General features: G+C 44.4%; 1 protein-coding gene across 1 annotated transcript in view; it reads left to right on the forward strand.

Annotated features, from left to right (window-relative positions):
* WIF1 (WNT inhibitory factor 1) overlaps positions 1-16,687 on the forward strand; it is a 100,125-nt gene extending 83,438 nt beyond the window's left edge. The window contains exons 7-12 of the mRNA XM_084759871.1: positions 545-640; positions 1,907-2,002; positions 6,928-7,023; positions 12,245-12,340; positions 12,862-12,957; positions 15,821-16,687. Of these exons, the coding sequence (XP_084615997.1) occupies positions 545-640; positions 1,907-2,002; positions 6,928-7,023; positions 12,245-12,340; positions 12,862-12,957; positions 15,821-15,942 (602 nt within the window). The 3' untranslated portion in view covers positions 15,943-16,687. The remainder of the gene's footprint in view (positions 1-544; positions 641-1,906; positions 2,003-6,927; positions 7,024-12,244; positions 12,341-12,861; positions 12,958-15,820) is intronic.
* Positions 16,688-17,554: the final 867 nt, after the last annotated feature.

The following is a 17,554-nucleotide window of genomic DNA, read 5'->3' on the forward strand; positions in this document are numbered from 1 at the left end:
CCCATGCCCCATGCCCCTGACAAAAACTTGACACAGTTCACAGCCACAAAAGACAGGAAGTCACGATCACATGATGATCGTGTCAGGCGGGGCCTTGGCACTTCATTGCTATACCCTGGGTACCCACTAACCACACAGGCACAGCTCCCCCCTCTCCTCGCCTTCCACCATCAAGTTTAAGCTATGGAGCCAGTCAATGTTGTAAACATAGACAACAACAACAACAACAACAAAGCCATCCACTCTCTGGCACTGAATATTGACAGCAATAGCCTTCACTCCTCTGGTGTGAATATAAAGATTTACCATACTTTGGGAGATGGGCAGAAGGAAGACTGAATAAAAATTGTTTCACTCTCCTCATGTGTGCCCCTTGCTGTTGGAAATAAGATTGCAGGAAGATGATTGAGGGGAAACCGTGGGGTGAGAGATGGTGGGTATTCAATCCATTAGAATTGGCGCAGTGAAAGATGAATGACCCCCACTGTCTCACCTTGGCCTGGCCACAAGAGCACGCTCTACACCTTGTTTGTCTTTGGTGCAGCCGAGTGTCCTGGAGGCTGTCGGAATGGAGGCTTTTGTAACGAAAGGCGAGTCTGTGAGTGTCCCGATGGGTTCTTCGGGCCTCACTGTGAGAAAGGTAAGCAATGGAGTTGGACTTGCTTCCTAGTGCACATGGACAGCACAGATGCCCCACATGGCTCTTTGTTGTGACGTATCTCTTGAAGCTATTATTTGTTATTATTAGTAGTAATAGTATTAGTATTAGTATTTAGTGACATTTTAAGGATCTATGAAACTTTTAAAAGTCAGAGAAGAAGCCAGGCGTGGTGGCACACGCCTTTAATCCCAGCACTTGGGAGGTAGAGGCAGGTGGATCACTGTGAGTTTGAGGCCAGCCTGGTCTACAAAAGGAGTCCAGGACAGGCAAGGCTACACAGAGAAACCCTGTCTAGAAAAAAAAAAAGTCAGAGAAGACCTGTTGGAAAGTTGTTTGGCTATGGGTCGGTTTCTGTTAATGTAATACTTGGCTAGAACTTTGACCAGAGAACTTTGGGCTTGGACATCTGCTCTCTGTGGTCAAGGCTCCATCGGACCAGTTATTTACAGTGTGCTTTGTTACACTCTTATGAAAGTTTTGACATCACAACTAATTTGAAATTCTTCCAATTAGAAACATCTCAAGTCACAATTAAATCTATACCCTGGTATAAGTTATACCTTAGCATAAGCTGAAAGAGGGGATGAAAATAACTTGCACAGTACATTTATTTCAGAGGCACTGTTTTTGAGAACATAAGATGAAAAGAGATCAGTGAGAAAGTGGGTGTTAATCATAAAATCTTTAAATGCCAAGAACTTCTTTGACCAGAGTAAGAAAAGATATTTTTTTACCTTTAAGAAATAAGACTATTTTCTTTCTTCTTCTTCTTTTTTTTTTTTTTTTCAACACAGGGTTTCTCTATGTAGCCTTGGCTGTCCTGGACTCACTTTGTAGACCAGGCTGGCCTTGAATTCATAGCAATCTGCCAGCTTCTGACTCCCGAGTGCTGGGATTCAAGGAGTGCACCACCACGCCCACATTAGCATTTGTAGATCAAAGAGATAGAGCAGAAAAATATTTACAGTTAATAAAAACATATCACGGTCAAGTGGATTCTGGAAAAGATTTAACCAGACATTCAAAGTAGAAAAAAATTATTCAAAATTCTTACCTAAGAAATTGGATGAGAAGTTGAAAAATGGCTGGATTAATGCCTCAAAACAATTTTTAATATAGCAAAGTTGTATAGCTAGAGAGTAAACATTTTCTATGAATTCTTAAGTTGTGGAATTGTTGACATTACAAAATGCTCCTGCTCCAGAATACTGTGTGGCCTTAATCTGAGTCTTCTTTCTCCATAAGCCCTCTGCGTACCTCGCTGTATGAACGGTGGCCTGTGTGTCACACCTGGCCTCTGCATCTGTCCACCTGGATTCTACGGAGTCAACTGTGACAAAGGTAATAGGATTGTTATTATTGTCATTTTAAAAAATATTTATTTTATTTTAGTGTGTGTGTGTGTGCGTGTGTGTGTGTGTGTGTGTGTTTCACACAAGTATGTAGAGGCTGGAAGGGGGCACGGGATCCCCTGGAGCTGGAGTTACAAATGGTTTTGAGCCTCCGTGTGGTGGGAATCGAACCCAGGCCTCTAGAAGAACAGCCAGTGTTCTTAACCACTGAACTCCAGCCCCCAAATAAACATTCGTAACGTCATCGCTTTGTATAAAACGGCATGTCATATGCAGTGAAGGTGACTGCTGTAATGACTAGAATCCCAATTTGGCTGTTGCTTAACCCAGCAGAACTTTATTTTTCTCCCAGAATTCTCCAGTGCAGTGTCCTACACAACACCAATGTGGTCCTCAGACAGGGTAGGAAGACAGGGAAAATAAATATGGGGACAAGGGAAGCCTCTTGTCAGCTGCAGGGCGAGAATCCCAGCACAGTCACTATCTGCTGTAAAGGTTGCTGACATGTAGGTCTGATTCCTTTCCTAGACTATTAAAATAGCCACAACCTACCGATCTTCTGTAGGGCCTCAGCCAGCATTATCTTACAAGAGGTTGGATGCCTCCTCCCAGACAGTGGTACGTCACACTTCACTCACACGGAGTGCACTCAAACCAGGCCCTGCAAAGCCACCTGCCTGCCTAGCCAGTCCACACCTTTTCCATGGAAAGACATCTTTAAATGCCCTGTAAAGTATGTGGATTTAGCGGAGGATTCCTACTCTCCATACTGCTATTTTGCCGCTGACTATTGATTTTTCATGAATGAAATATTCTTTTGGATGGACTAACAAATACTGTTTTTAAGAAGTGTCTCCTCTGATCAGCCATTCAGCACAGAGTAAATCAGCAGTTTGTTTTGTGCCCACCCCCCCATCCCCGTGTGTGTGTGTGTGTGTGTGTGTGTGTGTACAGCTTTTTGAAAAGGAAAAAACGGTTTTAGCAAAGATTTCTTGGGATGGTTTAGAAGAGTGAGTTGCGGCTGTCTGCTGTCTTAGGATGCACAAGGCACTTTCACACAACTACCTGGTCAGAGTCTTGACAACTGGTGAGACCTGGAAAGCATTAGACATTTCACCCTCAAAGCAGCACACTGGGGTGCATAGTGCACGAATCACGTGACCCAGATTTATTGCCTCCGAGGTACCATGCTGCTATGGCCATCATTCTGTCTAATCAGGGCCCAGCGCCTCCCAAGTGACCTGCAACCTGAGCAGATGACAGTCATGGTCATGAGTTTTTCCTTCCTTCAATTTGGAATTAAGCTATTTGCCTCCTGTCTTTTATCCTTCGACTGAGATGCTATCTGAAAGCACTTGTATATTTTTTATTGTTAAACCACAGCATTAGATTAAAATTATTTTAAATATATTTCCTAAAGACTAAGATCCAATGGCAGTAAGTCAGTAAAATAATTCAGAGTGTATCTATATTCATTCAAATTTAGCCTTTAGTATCTCTGCTTTTTCAAAACCAGGTATTTCTTGGGGTGGAATAAAGCGCAGCCTGTAACAGAACTGTTAAAAAAGCAAACCTTCAGAGACCTGAACAGTGAACTCACTCGCACTGGGGATTAATGAAATGATTAGTGGCATCTATCTAATCAGCTGTGGCCGTTACTGCCAGGGTTTATACAATGAAAGATCCACTGAGATCTTTTATCCAACCTGGGCTGCTTCATCCCTCCTTATGCAACCTAGTGGGTCCCTGCTTCCAGGAAGTCACCATATTGATGCAGAATTTGGTATAGACAGCTGACAGGTATAGCATGATACCACACTGAACTCCTGGACTCAAACAATCCTCCTGTCTCCCAAGTGGCTGAAATTGCAGGCTATTGTGAGATAGATAGATAGATAGACAGACAGATAGATAGATAGACAGACAGATAGACAGACAGATAGATATAGATGGATAATAGATATGATATAACATAGACACACATACACACACATGTGCATGCACTACAGTGTCACTGTAGCCATGAAGGAAAGCTATAAATTTGTATTCCAGTACATTTAACATTTCATAATATCTTGTCTTTCAGATAAATATTTTTCCTACGTGTTATACTCTCCTAATCTTTTAAAAACTCATCTGTAAAAATCTGTTGAAACCCCATTTGGTCTCACTGGAGACCTGGGAACATAAAACATATGAATTTTTACTGCTCAACAGAAGATTATTTTATTATCCACTAAGGAATAAGGAACTGCTGAAACGTGGTTTAATTAGCACAGAGCTAGTGTTCAGCACTATGTTTTAGAACAAACATTAAAGAATCATGTCCATTGGCCTTGGGACATAGCCACAAACTTCAGGAAGTAAGTAGTTACGCACTAGGCAGTTTACCCTCAACCACAGTGAAAGTGAGTGTCTCTGGCTCTTGGCAAAACAACTTTGTGTTTTTCCACTTTCTGTTGGGATAACCAAACACCTGAGTCTGGAGGATTTACAAAGACACAAGGCCAAACAAGCTCAGTAGAAGGCTTGCATCTGTTTGGCTCTGGTGAGGGCCTCAGGCTACATCACAACATGGAAGCCAGCTTCGTGGTGGGAGTATCTGCAAGAGAGAGAGAGATCACATGGCAAGACAAATCCAGCAGGCTTCAAAGGGGGAGGCCCTCTAAAAAGTTGATGGTCGCGATGACCTAACCACACCCCATTAGATCCCCACACTGTGCTCTGGTGACCAAGTTCGCAGATCATGAAACTATAGCCAGACCATGACAGAAATGTTGAAAATCTTGGCCAGGATGATAAAAGTAGTGTAAAAAAGCACCAAGAATAAGGACAATTTATTTGAGTGTTGTCCTAGTGAGGGTCACTACTGCTGTGACGAAATACCACAACCAAAAACAAATTGGAGAGGAAAGAACTATTTTGGCTTACACATCCACATTTATCATTGGAGGAAGTCAGGACAGGGCAGGAACCTGGAGGCAGGAGCTGAGGCAGAGGCCATGGAGGGGTGCTGCTTACTGGCTTGCTCCCCATGGCTTGCTCAGCCTGCTTTCTTACAGAACCCAGGACCACCAGCTCAGGGATGACACCACCCACAGTGAACTGGGCCTTCTCCCATTGATCATTAATTGAGAAAATGCCCCACAGCTGGATCTTATGGAGACATAAGATGACTCTAGCTTGTGTCAATTGACATCAAACTGGCAGGACAGGCCTGGTATCAAAACCTGTAATTCCTCACTCTGGTGGCTAAGGCAGAAGAATCACAAGTTAAAGAAAGACTAGCAAGGGCTACCTAGCTGTGAATTTGCTCAAGAAGAAAAGGGCTAAAAGGTGGGCAGTCAGGCCACATAGCCAGATGTAGCAAGTTGTGTTTCAGGTATGCTGCCGGGCCCACTGCCCTGTACATACATATCAGTGACCATCAGGACCAGTGGGTGTGGAGCAAGTGAACACTGACCCTAATGTTCTCGCTCGCTCCTATTCTAGGGAGGCATATGGATGAGAAGTGAGGAGGCAGGACTCCCTCCTAAAAACAACTGCCCAGCCTTAGGGACACCATCTCGAATTGGCAAAGAGGGGACCCACGTGCTATAGTCCCTGAACTCTAAAGCCCACACCAGAGAGCTCTGCCTCTGCTCTCGTCTACGTGGAGACGTTGGGAGCACTGCTGCCTTCAGCTGGGAGCTGTTTGCAATTTTGAACGCAGTGTGTCATTTAAGACACCTGGTGTTCTCGTAGGGCACTTTAGTTGAACTTCCCTTCAGTTAAATTCCCAACAAAACACACACGTTTAAACTTTCTGACTTTCACATTGGAAGCCTTTATTCATCTGTTTTACATGACACAAGGACATATAACTGGAATTGGAAAAAAAAAAAACCTAAGCTCTAATTTTTAGTTTTTGGCTTTTTTTTTTTTTTAAAGTCAGGGTCCCACATAGCCACATACCCCAGGCTGGCCTCAAACTCACTATGTAGCCGGAAATGACAGTGCCCTCCCTCTCCCTCTACTCTCGGGACTCTGAGCTATAAGCATGTGTTTCTACACTTGGCCCAAGTTTTCGTTTTAATCTTCTTTACTGGATGAGTGAAGCCGACTACATTTCAGTATTCCCTCTCTCCTCTCTCCATTCCTCTACCCTCTAAGTGCCAAAGATCAGTGAATTCAAGAGACTGACACCAAGAGGGAGGGGCCTGGCATGAGTCACAGTGTGTTTATCCCCCCAGGGGTGTAATTGGATTTTTTTTTTACTGTGTCCCGTCATCCCACTTCATCTAACAGGCTCAGTCATGGCTCATCCTCATCCTGGGACCTCACAGGGTCCACAGCCTGTCTCTCTGGATGCAATTACTCCGAGTCTTTCTCCAAGTACCATGACAGTCTCTTTTTACAGCCTATTCGTTAAAACGATCCTCCATTCATCTTACTGAGAGTTGCTTCCTCCTCGTAGGGCCCTGACACTTTTGACACTTCTCTCCCCTTTATCTAATCCAAATAACTTTTCTCCCTTTATCTTCCAACTTGATGCTTTCAAACATTTTTTTTCCGAATTTTTTCTTGGATTTGTAGATTCTTCTTTTTAGGGCATAGATTTTATTTAAAAGATTATTTTTAAGCATAGTATGCCTTTTTCATTAGGAACAAATACGACGTGTGGTGGCCTATCCTCTCTTATATTCTGAAAAGAGTTTCGTGATTTGACTGTAATTATCATTTGAATCAGTTATTTCAAATAACGGGGTGTTCGGGTTTAACTTTTTTTTTTTAACTGTGAAGTGGGTTGTTTACTGTGTAAATGAGAAACTGTTAAGTACACGCTGAAGAAGCATCGTTCACTTTATGTGAAATTTTTGCTAGGCTTAACTTTCCTGTCTAACGAAGCACCCTGTCTGTCATTCATCCTTCCAGTGAACTGCTCGGCCACCTGCTTTAATGGGGGTACCTGCTTTTACCCGGGAAAATGTATTTGCCCTCCAGGACTCGAGGGAGAGCAGTGTGAGCTGAGTGAGTACACATCCTCTGGCTTGGGGGCGGGGAGCCCGAGAAACCTTTATCTGATCCTACTTTTAGTGCCCCTGATGAATCTGAAGCCCAGATAGGATGGCGACCTCTCGTGTGAGGCGCTTTCTTTTCACTAGATTCCACCTGCCACTCCCTGTCTAAAGGCAAGGCTAAGAATTACAGCTTGCGCCAGAGGCTCCAGACAAACCCTCTCTAAGATTTTGCTACCTACCCACAAGCACGGGGGTTGGGAGTGGGTGGAAGGTTTCTCCTGCCCAGAGTATCCCGAACCTACTGACCCACCTAAGAGAAAAGGCTAGACCCCGCCCCCCTAAAGGGGATAAAAACGGTGTGTAACAATTAAAACAACAATAACGTGGCAGCGGTCTGAGTGGCTGCCAGGGATATATTACGCAAAAGGAGGCAGGCACACACTAAAAGGGTCTACCCAAGAGTCCACAGTTTTCAAGTTCAAGAGTAAAACCTAATTGATGACCCTGGAAACTGGAATTGCTGTTGTGGGGCGGGGATGGGGGGGCGCACACACAAAAGGAACTTTAGGGGGTGCTGGATATGCCTGTGTCTCCTACAGCCGAGTTGCTCGAGTGCTGCTACGGAGTAGCTGAGCTGTGAACTTGGGCTGTGTCTGTCTGTCGCTCACGTTTCCACACAAGAAGCTGAAGCATGGGGCTGTATGCAGCAAAGGCCCAGATCTGCCGTCTACCAGCTAGGTGGCGCTCAGCAAGCCACTCCTCAGAAATGAGCAATTCAGTGTAAGCCTTGCTATGCCCAGAAGACCTGAGTACAGAGGTGCATGTCCAGCCAGGAGTATGAGCCTCAAGCCATCTTGTGCCTGTGGAGGGGTCTGCTCCGGCCTTCCCCTGTGTGTGTCAGGGGAGCCTTCCCAGCTGTACTGTCTCTAAAAGCTGTGCTCCGGGCGGCCATTGTTTCCAAAGTGGAGGTAGATTCAAAATTGAATAATGCTGCCTTCCTATTTTTAACTTTCAACCTCTAATTTATTTGTGGGTTTTTGTGCTTTAATGAGTAGTAGGTGAAATAACCATTTTTATAGGGTTCAAATGAAATAGCTCTGAAGTTTCCACACAACATGTAATTAATTGTCAGGATGTGGTTTCTCTTCTTATTAATTACTCTTTCCTGATAAAGACGTCTCGAGGTAACTCCCCTCAATTTTCTCCCCAAGCTCAGCCTCAGACACTGCATCCTTAGTTTGTTTATGAGTCTTCATCCGTGGGCTTTTAAGGATGCCTTTTCATGCCTTTCTGCTTAGGAACTTTCCTCTGGTAGAGGCACCCACTCACTGAGAGTCAGTCAGACAGTCTCTCTCTCTCTCTCTCTCTCTCTCTCTCTCTCTCTCTCTCTGTCCCCCTCCCTCCCTCCCATCTCCCTCTCTCTCCCCCTCCCTCCCATCTCCCTCTCTCTCCCTCCCACTCTTCCTTTTCCAGCCCTTTCTTTATCCCTCCCCACTTCTCGCTCTCCACTGTTTTGTTTTTTTGTTTTATTCTAACTGGACCAAAAAATGTAGAGTTTTGAAAGCTCATCATAGATCCAACCATCCATTTAGAAAACTTCCAGTTTCAATGAAAAGGAACACTGTGCGGGGGGGAGGGTGTAGGGGGGTTGGGGGGAGGGATCGGAAGTAGATCTGGAGTTGAAGATTTTCTAAAAGTGTGCAGACAAATACGGAGTTGAGCTATTTATTCCTATTTTTAACTGATTATATAGTTCACACACCATAAGACGCAGCGTTTCAAAGTGTATCATCCTGCATAACCACAAGTTACCTGTCACCTCTGTTGGACTTCAGAAAAATTTATCACCACCCTAAAAAAAAGAGTCCATATCTGTTTTTATTAGAAATATCTACCGAGTCCCAGAGCCTGAAGCTCGCAATCTGCTTTCTTCCTCTTCGGCTTTACCTGTTCCGAACACCTCATACCCACGGAGTCCCGCAGGCAGAGCACCTTGTGCCTGGCCTTTCATTTAAGGTCACTGTTATCAAGGACTGCTCGTGGTGCAGACTGCACTGGTGCATGGCTCCTTTCATTGCCGAGGAACATCCAGTTGTGTGCACGCCATTTGTTTATCCGTTTACAGTTGAGGAACATTTGAATTGTTCCCACATGAGGGTTATTTGATCAATGTAGCTGTGAATATTTGTGAGCAGGCCTTCACGCTGACAGGTTTGCATTTTTAAGTGTGTGTGTGTGTGTGTGTGTGTGTGTGTGTGTGTGTGGTGTGTGTCTGTCTGTCTGTATGTGTGTGTGTGGTGTGTGTGTGTGTGTGTGTGTCTGTGGTGTGTGTGTGTGTGTGTGTGTGTCTGTCTGTCTGTCTGTCTGTCTGTCTGTCTGTCTGTCTATGTGTCTGTGTGTGAGTGTGTTTGTGTGGTGTATGTGTGTCTCTGGTATGTATGTGTTTGTGTGTGTGTGTGTGTGTGTGTGTGTGTGTGTGTGGCAAGTGTATGCCCACAGCATATATGAAGAGCTCTGAGGACAACTTTTGAGAGTCAGTCTTCTACTTCTGCCTGGGGATTGGACTCAGGCTTGGTGGTAGTTGCATTCCCCAGCTGAGGCAGCTCACTGACTCAAGTTTGCGTTTCTTTTGACTGTTTACCTAGGATCATTGCGGGACCACAAGGGAACAACTTTTCTGAGGTTGTTTCTCATTTCTCAGCCCATGAGCAGCACTGCAATTTCCCCACACCGCACTCATTGTGTGTTCTTCAATCTGCCAATATAATTTTCATTTCCCCTGATTTCTCCCACCAGTGATACCTTCTCAAGCCCATTGTGACTGGCTTGTGAGATGCTGCCACTGGGTCAGCCAGACTATCCTTAGAGCTGTCCTGGAGGCCAGCCCTGCAATACATCTTACTATGCAAGGCTTATAGGGTTCCTAAGAATCTTTCCTAGAACTTTAGTTTAAAAGGTCACACAAATTATTTGCATCATATTGTAAATAACTTAATGATTTATAATAATTTAAAATTGTATTTAATAAATAAGTTTATAAGTACTTACAAATAAGTTTTAAAATAACTTAGCAGGACCTTGCCAAAAGTTCTCTGTAGAAAGTAACGTAAGCCTGTTGAATAAAACAAGTAAAAACCACTCATCTTTCTAAGGCCCACACATGACGCTTGTTGGCCTTTAAACACCCCTGTAGCTCTTTTAATTTTTTGTCTGTGAAACGGAGTCATAACCTGAAGTCACCGCACAGCCTCCCAGGTGGGGGACCTTTGATGTCTTCACTGTGGATGCCTTATGGTCTGGCATTGTTGTCCCAAGGACTCTTCCGTGAGCTACATTAAAACACTGTTTCGCCTCATTGAAATCTTCTTGTCCTTGGACAACCCTGACGTGTTGCGCAACACAGATAGGTCGACTCCTCTGGGCTCCAGTATTTCTATTTCCAATCAGCATAACGCAGTCGCAACGTATTTTCAGGCAAAAGAAGTCGATATTAAGATGCTTTGGGGCTTCTGGATACTAAAACAATCAGATGGCGAGATACTTTGAACTAGCTATGGCCTAACAACTGTCCGATGGAATCACAGTCCTGCCCAATAAGAGCCAGAGGAGACCGTCCTGCCCTCCCTCCCGGCTGACTCTTCATTCCTCTCTTAGCAAGAACACAAACAGACCCGTAGAATCAGGGAGAAGACTCTACCCGTCGTTCCGCGTTGTTCTTGACCACCAGGTTCACCCCCTATTCTGCCCCCAACCCCATCCCCACCCCACCCACCTTACCCCCCACCATGAGGCATAAAGCTCACCAACTCGTTCACATGGAAGGGCAATGTGTCTTTCATGAAGGGGACCGCTCATCTCACACAGAGTTGGCTTGAACAAGCCCACAGCCCTGGAGAGAATTCTACGTCATGATCCAGGTTCATGGCTGGCCCTGAGTCAGATGTTTCTTTGGGAATTTGGAGTTAGAGGCTTTTCTTTTAAGTCAGAGCTAAGGTCGTCACCAAGCAGTAAATGGCGTTCTTTAGAAAGTGGGACTCTTTTGGACTTTTAGTGGTCCGTGGAACAGGTGGCCTTTGGGGCTGGGACTAGTTGGGACAAGAGTTCTTGTCTAACATGCACAAAGCCCCGAGTTTGATGCCAGCACTGAATAAGACTGTCCCTAATGGCGCACACTATGGGCCAGCACTGGGTAGGGGATCAGAAAGGAGTTCAAGGGCACCCTCAGTTACATAGTGAGTTGGAGGCCAGCCAGGCCACATGAGATGCTGCCTCAAGAAAATGGTGGTGGGGAGGGATCTTTACCGGGGGGGGGGGGGGGGGGTCAAGTCTAATCTAGTGCAGCCTTTCAGGAGGCCTTAACCGCCCCCCCCCCAACATTGTTGCGTGTAAATTGTCTTCGCTTTGTCCAATTTATAAACAAAGTTCTTTGGGGTAAGCAAAAAGTAAAAAGTAAAGTGCTTGTAGCAAAACAATTTTCTTGTGAAGTTCAACCCTTTTGTCAAAAAATAGTGCTTATTTTGTAAATAATATTATAGTTTGTTTCATCTCAAGCTTTCTTTGGTCATAAAAAAAATAAAAAAACTTAGTGAGAGAAAGGTGAGTTTGTTAACAGCAAAGTTTTCATTAGTAAAAAAAATAAGATAATGAGAGCAAAAACCCCAAACTGAGTCACCACTGAGACGTAGTATCCACTGGTTGTCTTGTGGGACATCAACGTGCACTTGGCAGGATGTGGCTTCAGCCTTCGGTTAATAGTCCCTTTTCAGTTACTTCTAAAAAGTCATTCTTCAAATAGAAAATTCTTGACATTGGAGGAAAATAAATATGAAAGATGTTAGGCTAAGATAGCATCAGGTGTGGGTATAGACAGACCTACTTCTGGAAGTGATATGCAAAAACGAAAAGTTGAAGGAAATTTCATGTAGTGAGTCAGCCATATATTAAGTTACAGAACTGTGTATGAATCTACAAGCATTTGTGGGTAAGATTAGTTAATTTTTTTCTTTTTTCTTTTCTTTTTTTTCTTCTTCTTCTTCTTTTTTTTTTTTTTTTGTGCATTTGTCAGTACAATATATTAGCTTGTCTCCAAAACAAAAACAGCGTAGACCTAAAACAAATGGAAAACGACTGACATTTCAAAGCATTTCTCATCTCCAAGCCTTGTTACGCCTTTGAAAGATGAAATTACTGTTGAATAAGCTCCTTCCTTACTCAGCTACGTTCTATTGCAGGCAAATGCCCCCAGCCCTGCCGAAACGGAGGTAAATGCATTGGTAAAAGCAAATGTAAGTGTCCCAAGGGTTACCAAGGAGACCTCTGCTCTAAGCGTAAGTACCACACGTGGGGCAGCATGGGGGCAGGGCGGCTGAATTAATGTCCTCCCTGGATATAGTGTCCATGCCTGTGGCATGTTGTCTGGGTATCGCTGTTGACCTTGTCCCCTGATGTATATGCTTCTTTTACTTAGACCAAAGGCATTGTGGGAATTGCTGCACATGAAATACTTATGCACAAACAGATGAAGTCTTTTGTGTTTTGTTTATTGGGGGTTTTCTTGGAAGGAACAATGTTCCACAATCCAGCAGTTTCAAAATCTCACTGAGAGTCTTTTTGTATGAGAAACACGATGCTTAGTATTAAGATCGCTCCTAAGAAGTTTTTTTTTTTTTCCCAACTTTGAAACTGACTTTTGGCTGCAAAGTGACTTGGAAAAAAAAAAATGGGTGAAGCCAAAGCTAACACATTCTAAAGGACTAAAAGGGAGAAGTAGCCGTGTAGCGCTATTTGAGAGAGAGAGAGAGAAACAGGAAAGGCAGGGAAACCCAGCTTTGCTCTGCTCTGATCCTAGCTGTCTGCGAGCCTGGCTGCGGTGCTCATGGAACCTGCCAGGAACCCAACAGATGCCAGTGTCGGGAAGGCTGGCACGGGAGACACTGCAATAAAAGTGAGTAGCGGGCGTCTGTGCGACCCGGTCTTTGGGTGACCTTAACTCATCCCTGCATTTGGGGCCATTTCTCTGTCCCCTACCCCACGCTCACCTCCTCTCACAACTTCAAAGCCAACTAAGCTTTAGAATATAGAAGGGGGCCTGTAAAATGCCACCAGTTCCACACAACGTCGCCACAAATATTCTCTAGGTCAAATAAATAATACAGGCTACTTCAGTGTGTTGAGGAAAGTAGCTGAGTAGCTAAAGTGGGTCCTTCCTTCCGTCCTTCCTTCCTTCCTTCCTTCCTTCCTTCCTTCCTCTCTTCCTCCCTTCCTTCCTTCCTGGTACTGGGGATCCACCCCAGACCTTGCTAGGCAAGGTCTTGGTTAAGCACTAAACCACAGTCTGCCCTCCAGATTTTAAGGGAACATAAGTCTCTACGGACCTCTGGTTTCAAAAATCAAGCTTTATCAATTTATATATAATACACAACACATTTTTGAGACCCTTTCAGTGGCACCGTATACAATTTTAGATGAGTGATTTTTTAAAGAAAACAACAGGACCATGGAAGCCCGGCCTGGGAAAATACTCTAATGTAATTGTGTCTTCTGCATTTCCTGACTATCCCAAATAAACCTGCGATATACATCACTGTTATATGCATGTGAAGCTTAATAAATCCAATTGTTTAGCATCAATTGTGCCCTCATGCGAATCCAGGCATTAGGGCCACAGGAGCCAATAGAAGGAAAGACCCTGCCTTGGAAAGAACACAGCCCAGGATGGGGAGTGGGGACGGTCAACAAGTGAACAAAATGACAGAGACAGCTGGCACCAAACAGCCTTGTGTGTGCACGTCCACAGTCTTCCTTGCTTTAAGGAACAGGAGGTTTTGCTCAAGTAATACTTCAACAGCCAATTACCTCAATCTTGTTGCGTCTCTAAAATACCGAGAACATGAATTTGAATAAATCACTTTCACATCAAATATTTTTCTAGACAAGGTTTTTTCAAAGGGTAGGTTCACGTAGCCCAGTAAGCATGCCCAGCGGGTTGGGGACAAAGGGACTGTCTGTGGCCCATCCAAAATGAAAGCAGGTCAGGAGCCTTGCTGTCTCAGAGCAACGAGGCCACCACAGCTTTCCACTCCACTGTGGACTGTACTGGTTCCTCTGTCATCAGTACCTCTCTCAAGGCAAGGCATGCAAAAAGGTAGCCTAGTGCTTGTTTAATTGCTAACCTGTTTGAGGGAGGCCACCCAGCTGTTTGGTGTTTTGTTTTGTTTTGTTTTGTTTTGGACATTAACTCAGAGAATCGAGCTGAAAGAATGGGATTTATTTTGACTATAGGGAGGTGACGGGGGAAGCTGTGAGTCAGAGGATTCTGGTAAAGAGCAGATTCCCACTGGGGTGGCACGTTGGGAGGTCCTAGGCACCCAGGCGTCATAGAGGAGAGGGAGGGTTCTGGAGCCAGACCAACTCTCTGCTTAGGCTCTCCCGCCTCAACAGAGAGGTAGGGCTGCATGGGTGGCGAGCCAAGCAGCACGGGAGGGGATTGGCTCCAGTGAATTGTTGGCCCATGTTTCGACCATTCTGTGAGCTAGTAGCCGACAGACTGACAACTCAAAAGAACGCTTTCCACCATGGGGCTGCGTTCTCAGTAGGTTTTTGTTTTTTTTTTTCTCACAACAGCATGCTTGCATTTAAAACCACACGGAACCCATGAAATGTTGAATCTGATTGACTCTGATGCACAGGAAGACGGAGACAGATTTTGTCTTTTTTTTTAAGATGTAATTGCTGTCTTGGATCCATTTTAGGAAAGCAAAAAAAAAAAAAAAAAAAAATGAATTGGTGCCCCAAGCACCTCCAGAAGTTCCCCCAGTGGAAAGAAAGGAGGCTCCCGGTTCATAAGCAGAGTGGGGGATGGGGAGATGACCAATTTGAGCACAGTTCCCAAGTTCCTACAGATAGGCATCAGTTCAGATCACAGCTCTTCTCTACCATGCACAGCAGAGGTCCTGGGCCCAGCAGAACTCCTGTGCTGTGTGAGTGTGATAATCTTGGCCCTGTGATCTATAGAAAGGATGTGAGCTGCCCTGTTCAACTGCTGTAACATGACTGAGATTGGTTTGCTAATGCAGTGGGGGGGGGGGGGGAATCAGTGACCAAATTCTCAGCAGGGCCATTGGAGGCCTCAGCATAGGACCAGCCCTTCCGTTGAGCTGTCTTGCCTGGGGTGAGGCAGGCATAGCTCACTTGGTAGAGTGCTTGCAAGCATGCACAAAGAATGCCGGCCGTGGTAGCCCATGCCTTTAATCTCAGCGCTCAGGAAGCAGAGGCAGGTGGATCTCTGTGAGTTCAAGGCCAGCCTGGTCTACAAAGTATGGCCATGACAGCCAGAGCTACACAGAGAAATCCTGTCTCAAAAAACCAAAAAAAAAAAAAAAAAAAAAAAAAGAATTAGATTTGAGTCCCAGCACCAAATAAACCTGGCCTGGTGGTACACACCTGCCATCCCCAGCTCTCAGGAGGTAGAAGAAAAAAGATCAGGAGTTCAAGGTCAACCCAGGCAATGAGAGACTGCCAGAGAGAAAGAGAGAAGGGGGCTTTCTATACAAAATATATAGGGAGCGAAGGACCCAATGGAAATCTGACCTAATGGAGCTCAGTAATGCAGGGCTTTTTTTTGGGGCGGGGGGTGAGCAGAGACTTTGAACCTGTCACCTGCCTTTATTCAGGAAGTTCTGTGTGGTCACTATGGTCTCACTCGGGGCTGAAAAAGAAAATGGTCTCATTTGAATGGTTAATGAAAAAAAACTGAAGCGCTTGTTTTTGTAGTTTCTTTTCTTTTAAGCTGTGAATAATTTTTGCAGGGTTTGGAGCCAGCCTCATGCATGCCCCGAGGCCAGCAGGCGCCAGGCAGGAGCAGCACACGCCTTCACTTAAAAAGGCTGAGGAGCGGAGGGATCCACCTGAATCCAATTATATCTGGTGAACCCTGCCATCTGAAACGGTTCAAGTTACACCGAGTTCATAGCCTTTGTGAACCTTTCGTGTGTTGAATGTTCGAACGATGTTCACTACGCTTTAGAATACTGGCCTGAATTTTATTAGCTTCATTATAAATCACTGGGCTGGTGTTTACTTTTCCTTCTAGGTTTTCTAAGTACGTCTAGCATGATGGTATAGATTTTCCTCCTTCGGTCCTTTGGGACAGATCTTATATTATGTCAGTTGATCAGGTTAAAAAATTTGTCTTTTCAGTGTGTAGTTGGCAGATATTTGCAAAATTACAACCCATTGTGGTATTAGGATGGGGAAACATTAGAAAGGCTAAACTGGGCAAAGATGCATAAATCACAAGGATTCAGATAAAGCAGTTAATAGTGTTTAAGCTACAGTATTTCAAATTTTATTGCCAAATATTTGGACACTTGTATAATTAATATTTCAGTTGCCCTCCCTTATCTTGAAGTGCGTACAATATATTTCACCCTTACCCTTATCCCAGACAGTTTAGTTTTGAGGGGGGAACAAAGTAAAAGAGAAAAAGAATTACACTGTGTTAGTGGCATTTAAACAATATAATATATTGTAAACAACGAAATAAGGAGTATAATGTATGAAGTCTTTGCATTGGATGGAAGCAATATAATATATTGTAAACAGAACACGGCTCGTACATAATAAGCATTTTATACTGTTTGTATGTATAAAATAAAGGTGCTGCTTTCACTTGAGTGTGTGTGGGTCTTTGCATTACTGCTTGCTTATGGAAACAAAGATGGCGGCCATTTAGCTGTGCTTAGTACTGTCACAAAAGAGAGACGAAGTCCAGCCCTCCAACTATGATTGGCTCTCTCTCCTTGCGCCTCTGCAGCTCTCCTACTCAACCCCAGCCCCACTGCAGGACACTGTTGTCACTGCCTGCAAGACTCTCAGTTAGGTTCCATCTCAGCGTGTCATTTCTTTCCAGATATCTAGTGTAACTGGGATGTAGGGTGTATTAAGCAAATCTCCACTTCTGTGGAACAGCTGAGACCGGTCTGGGCTTAGGAAGTAAGAAAGTCAAATACGTGGCTCTACTGAGTGACAAAGCCTGCATGCTACTTTGTGTCATGGTGGAAGGCAGAGGAGGAATTAAAAAAAAAATTTTTTTTTAATTTTAAAAAAGGAGGAAAGCACAAGAGCAAAAGGAGCTGACTTGTGTTTGCAGGGACCAAATGGCAAGATAACTTAACCCACCCTGCAAGAACACTGATGATCTCCAAAGGCAGGAGCACCACGGTGCAACCGCTGCCTAGTAGGTGCCCCATCCCCAACATTAAAACTTTGGGGGTCACGTCAAGCTGTAGCAACATAACACTAGTGGAAGGCCTTCTAAGACTGGCTAATGGTATCAGAATTTCACACATATAACGTATTGCTATTCATTGCTTAACCCACTGAACCCAAGTACACTAGGTAGGTATTATTATCCTATGAAGCAAATATTACTGGTTCCTTTGTTATAGATAGGAGCCTCAAGTAGGGAGATAGTAAAAAATGTGTCCTAAGCCACAGGTGCTGGGCACAGGGTTAAGCTATGCCATCTGACTCCATGGGAC

This window comes from Acomys minous (assembly GCF_964271855.1).
Source record: "Acomys minous genome assembly, chromosome: 15".
NCBI lineage: Eukaryota > Metazoa > Chordata > Mammalia > Rodentia > Muridae > Acomys > Acomys minous.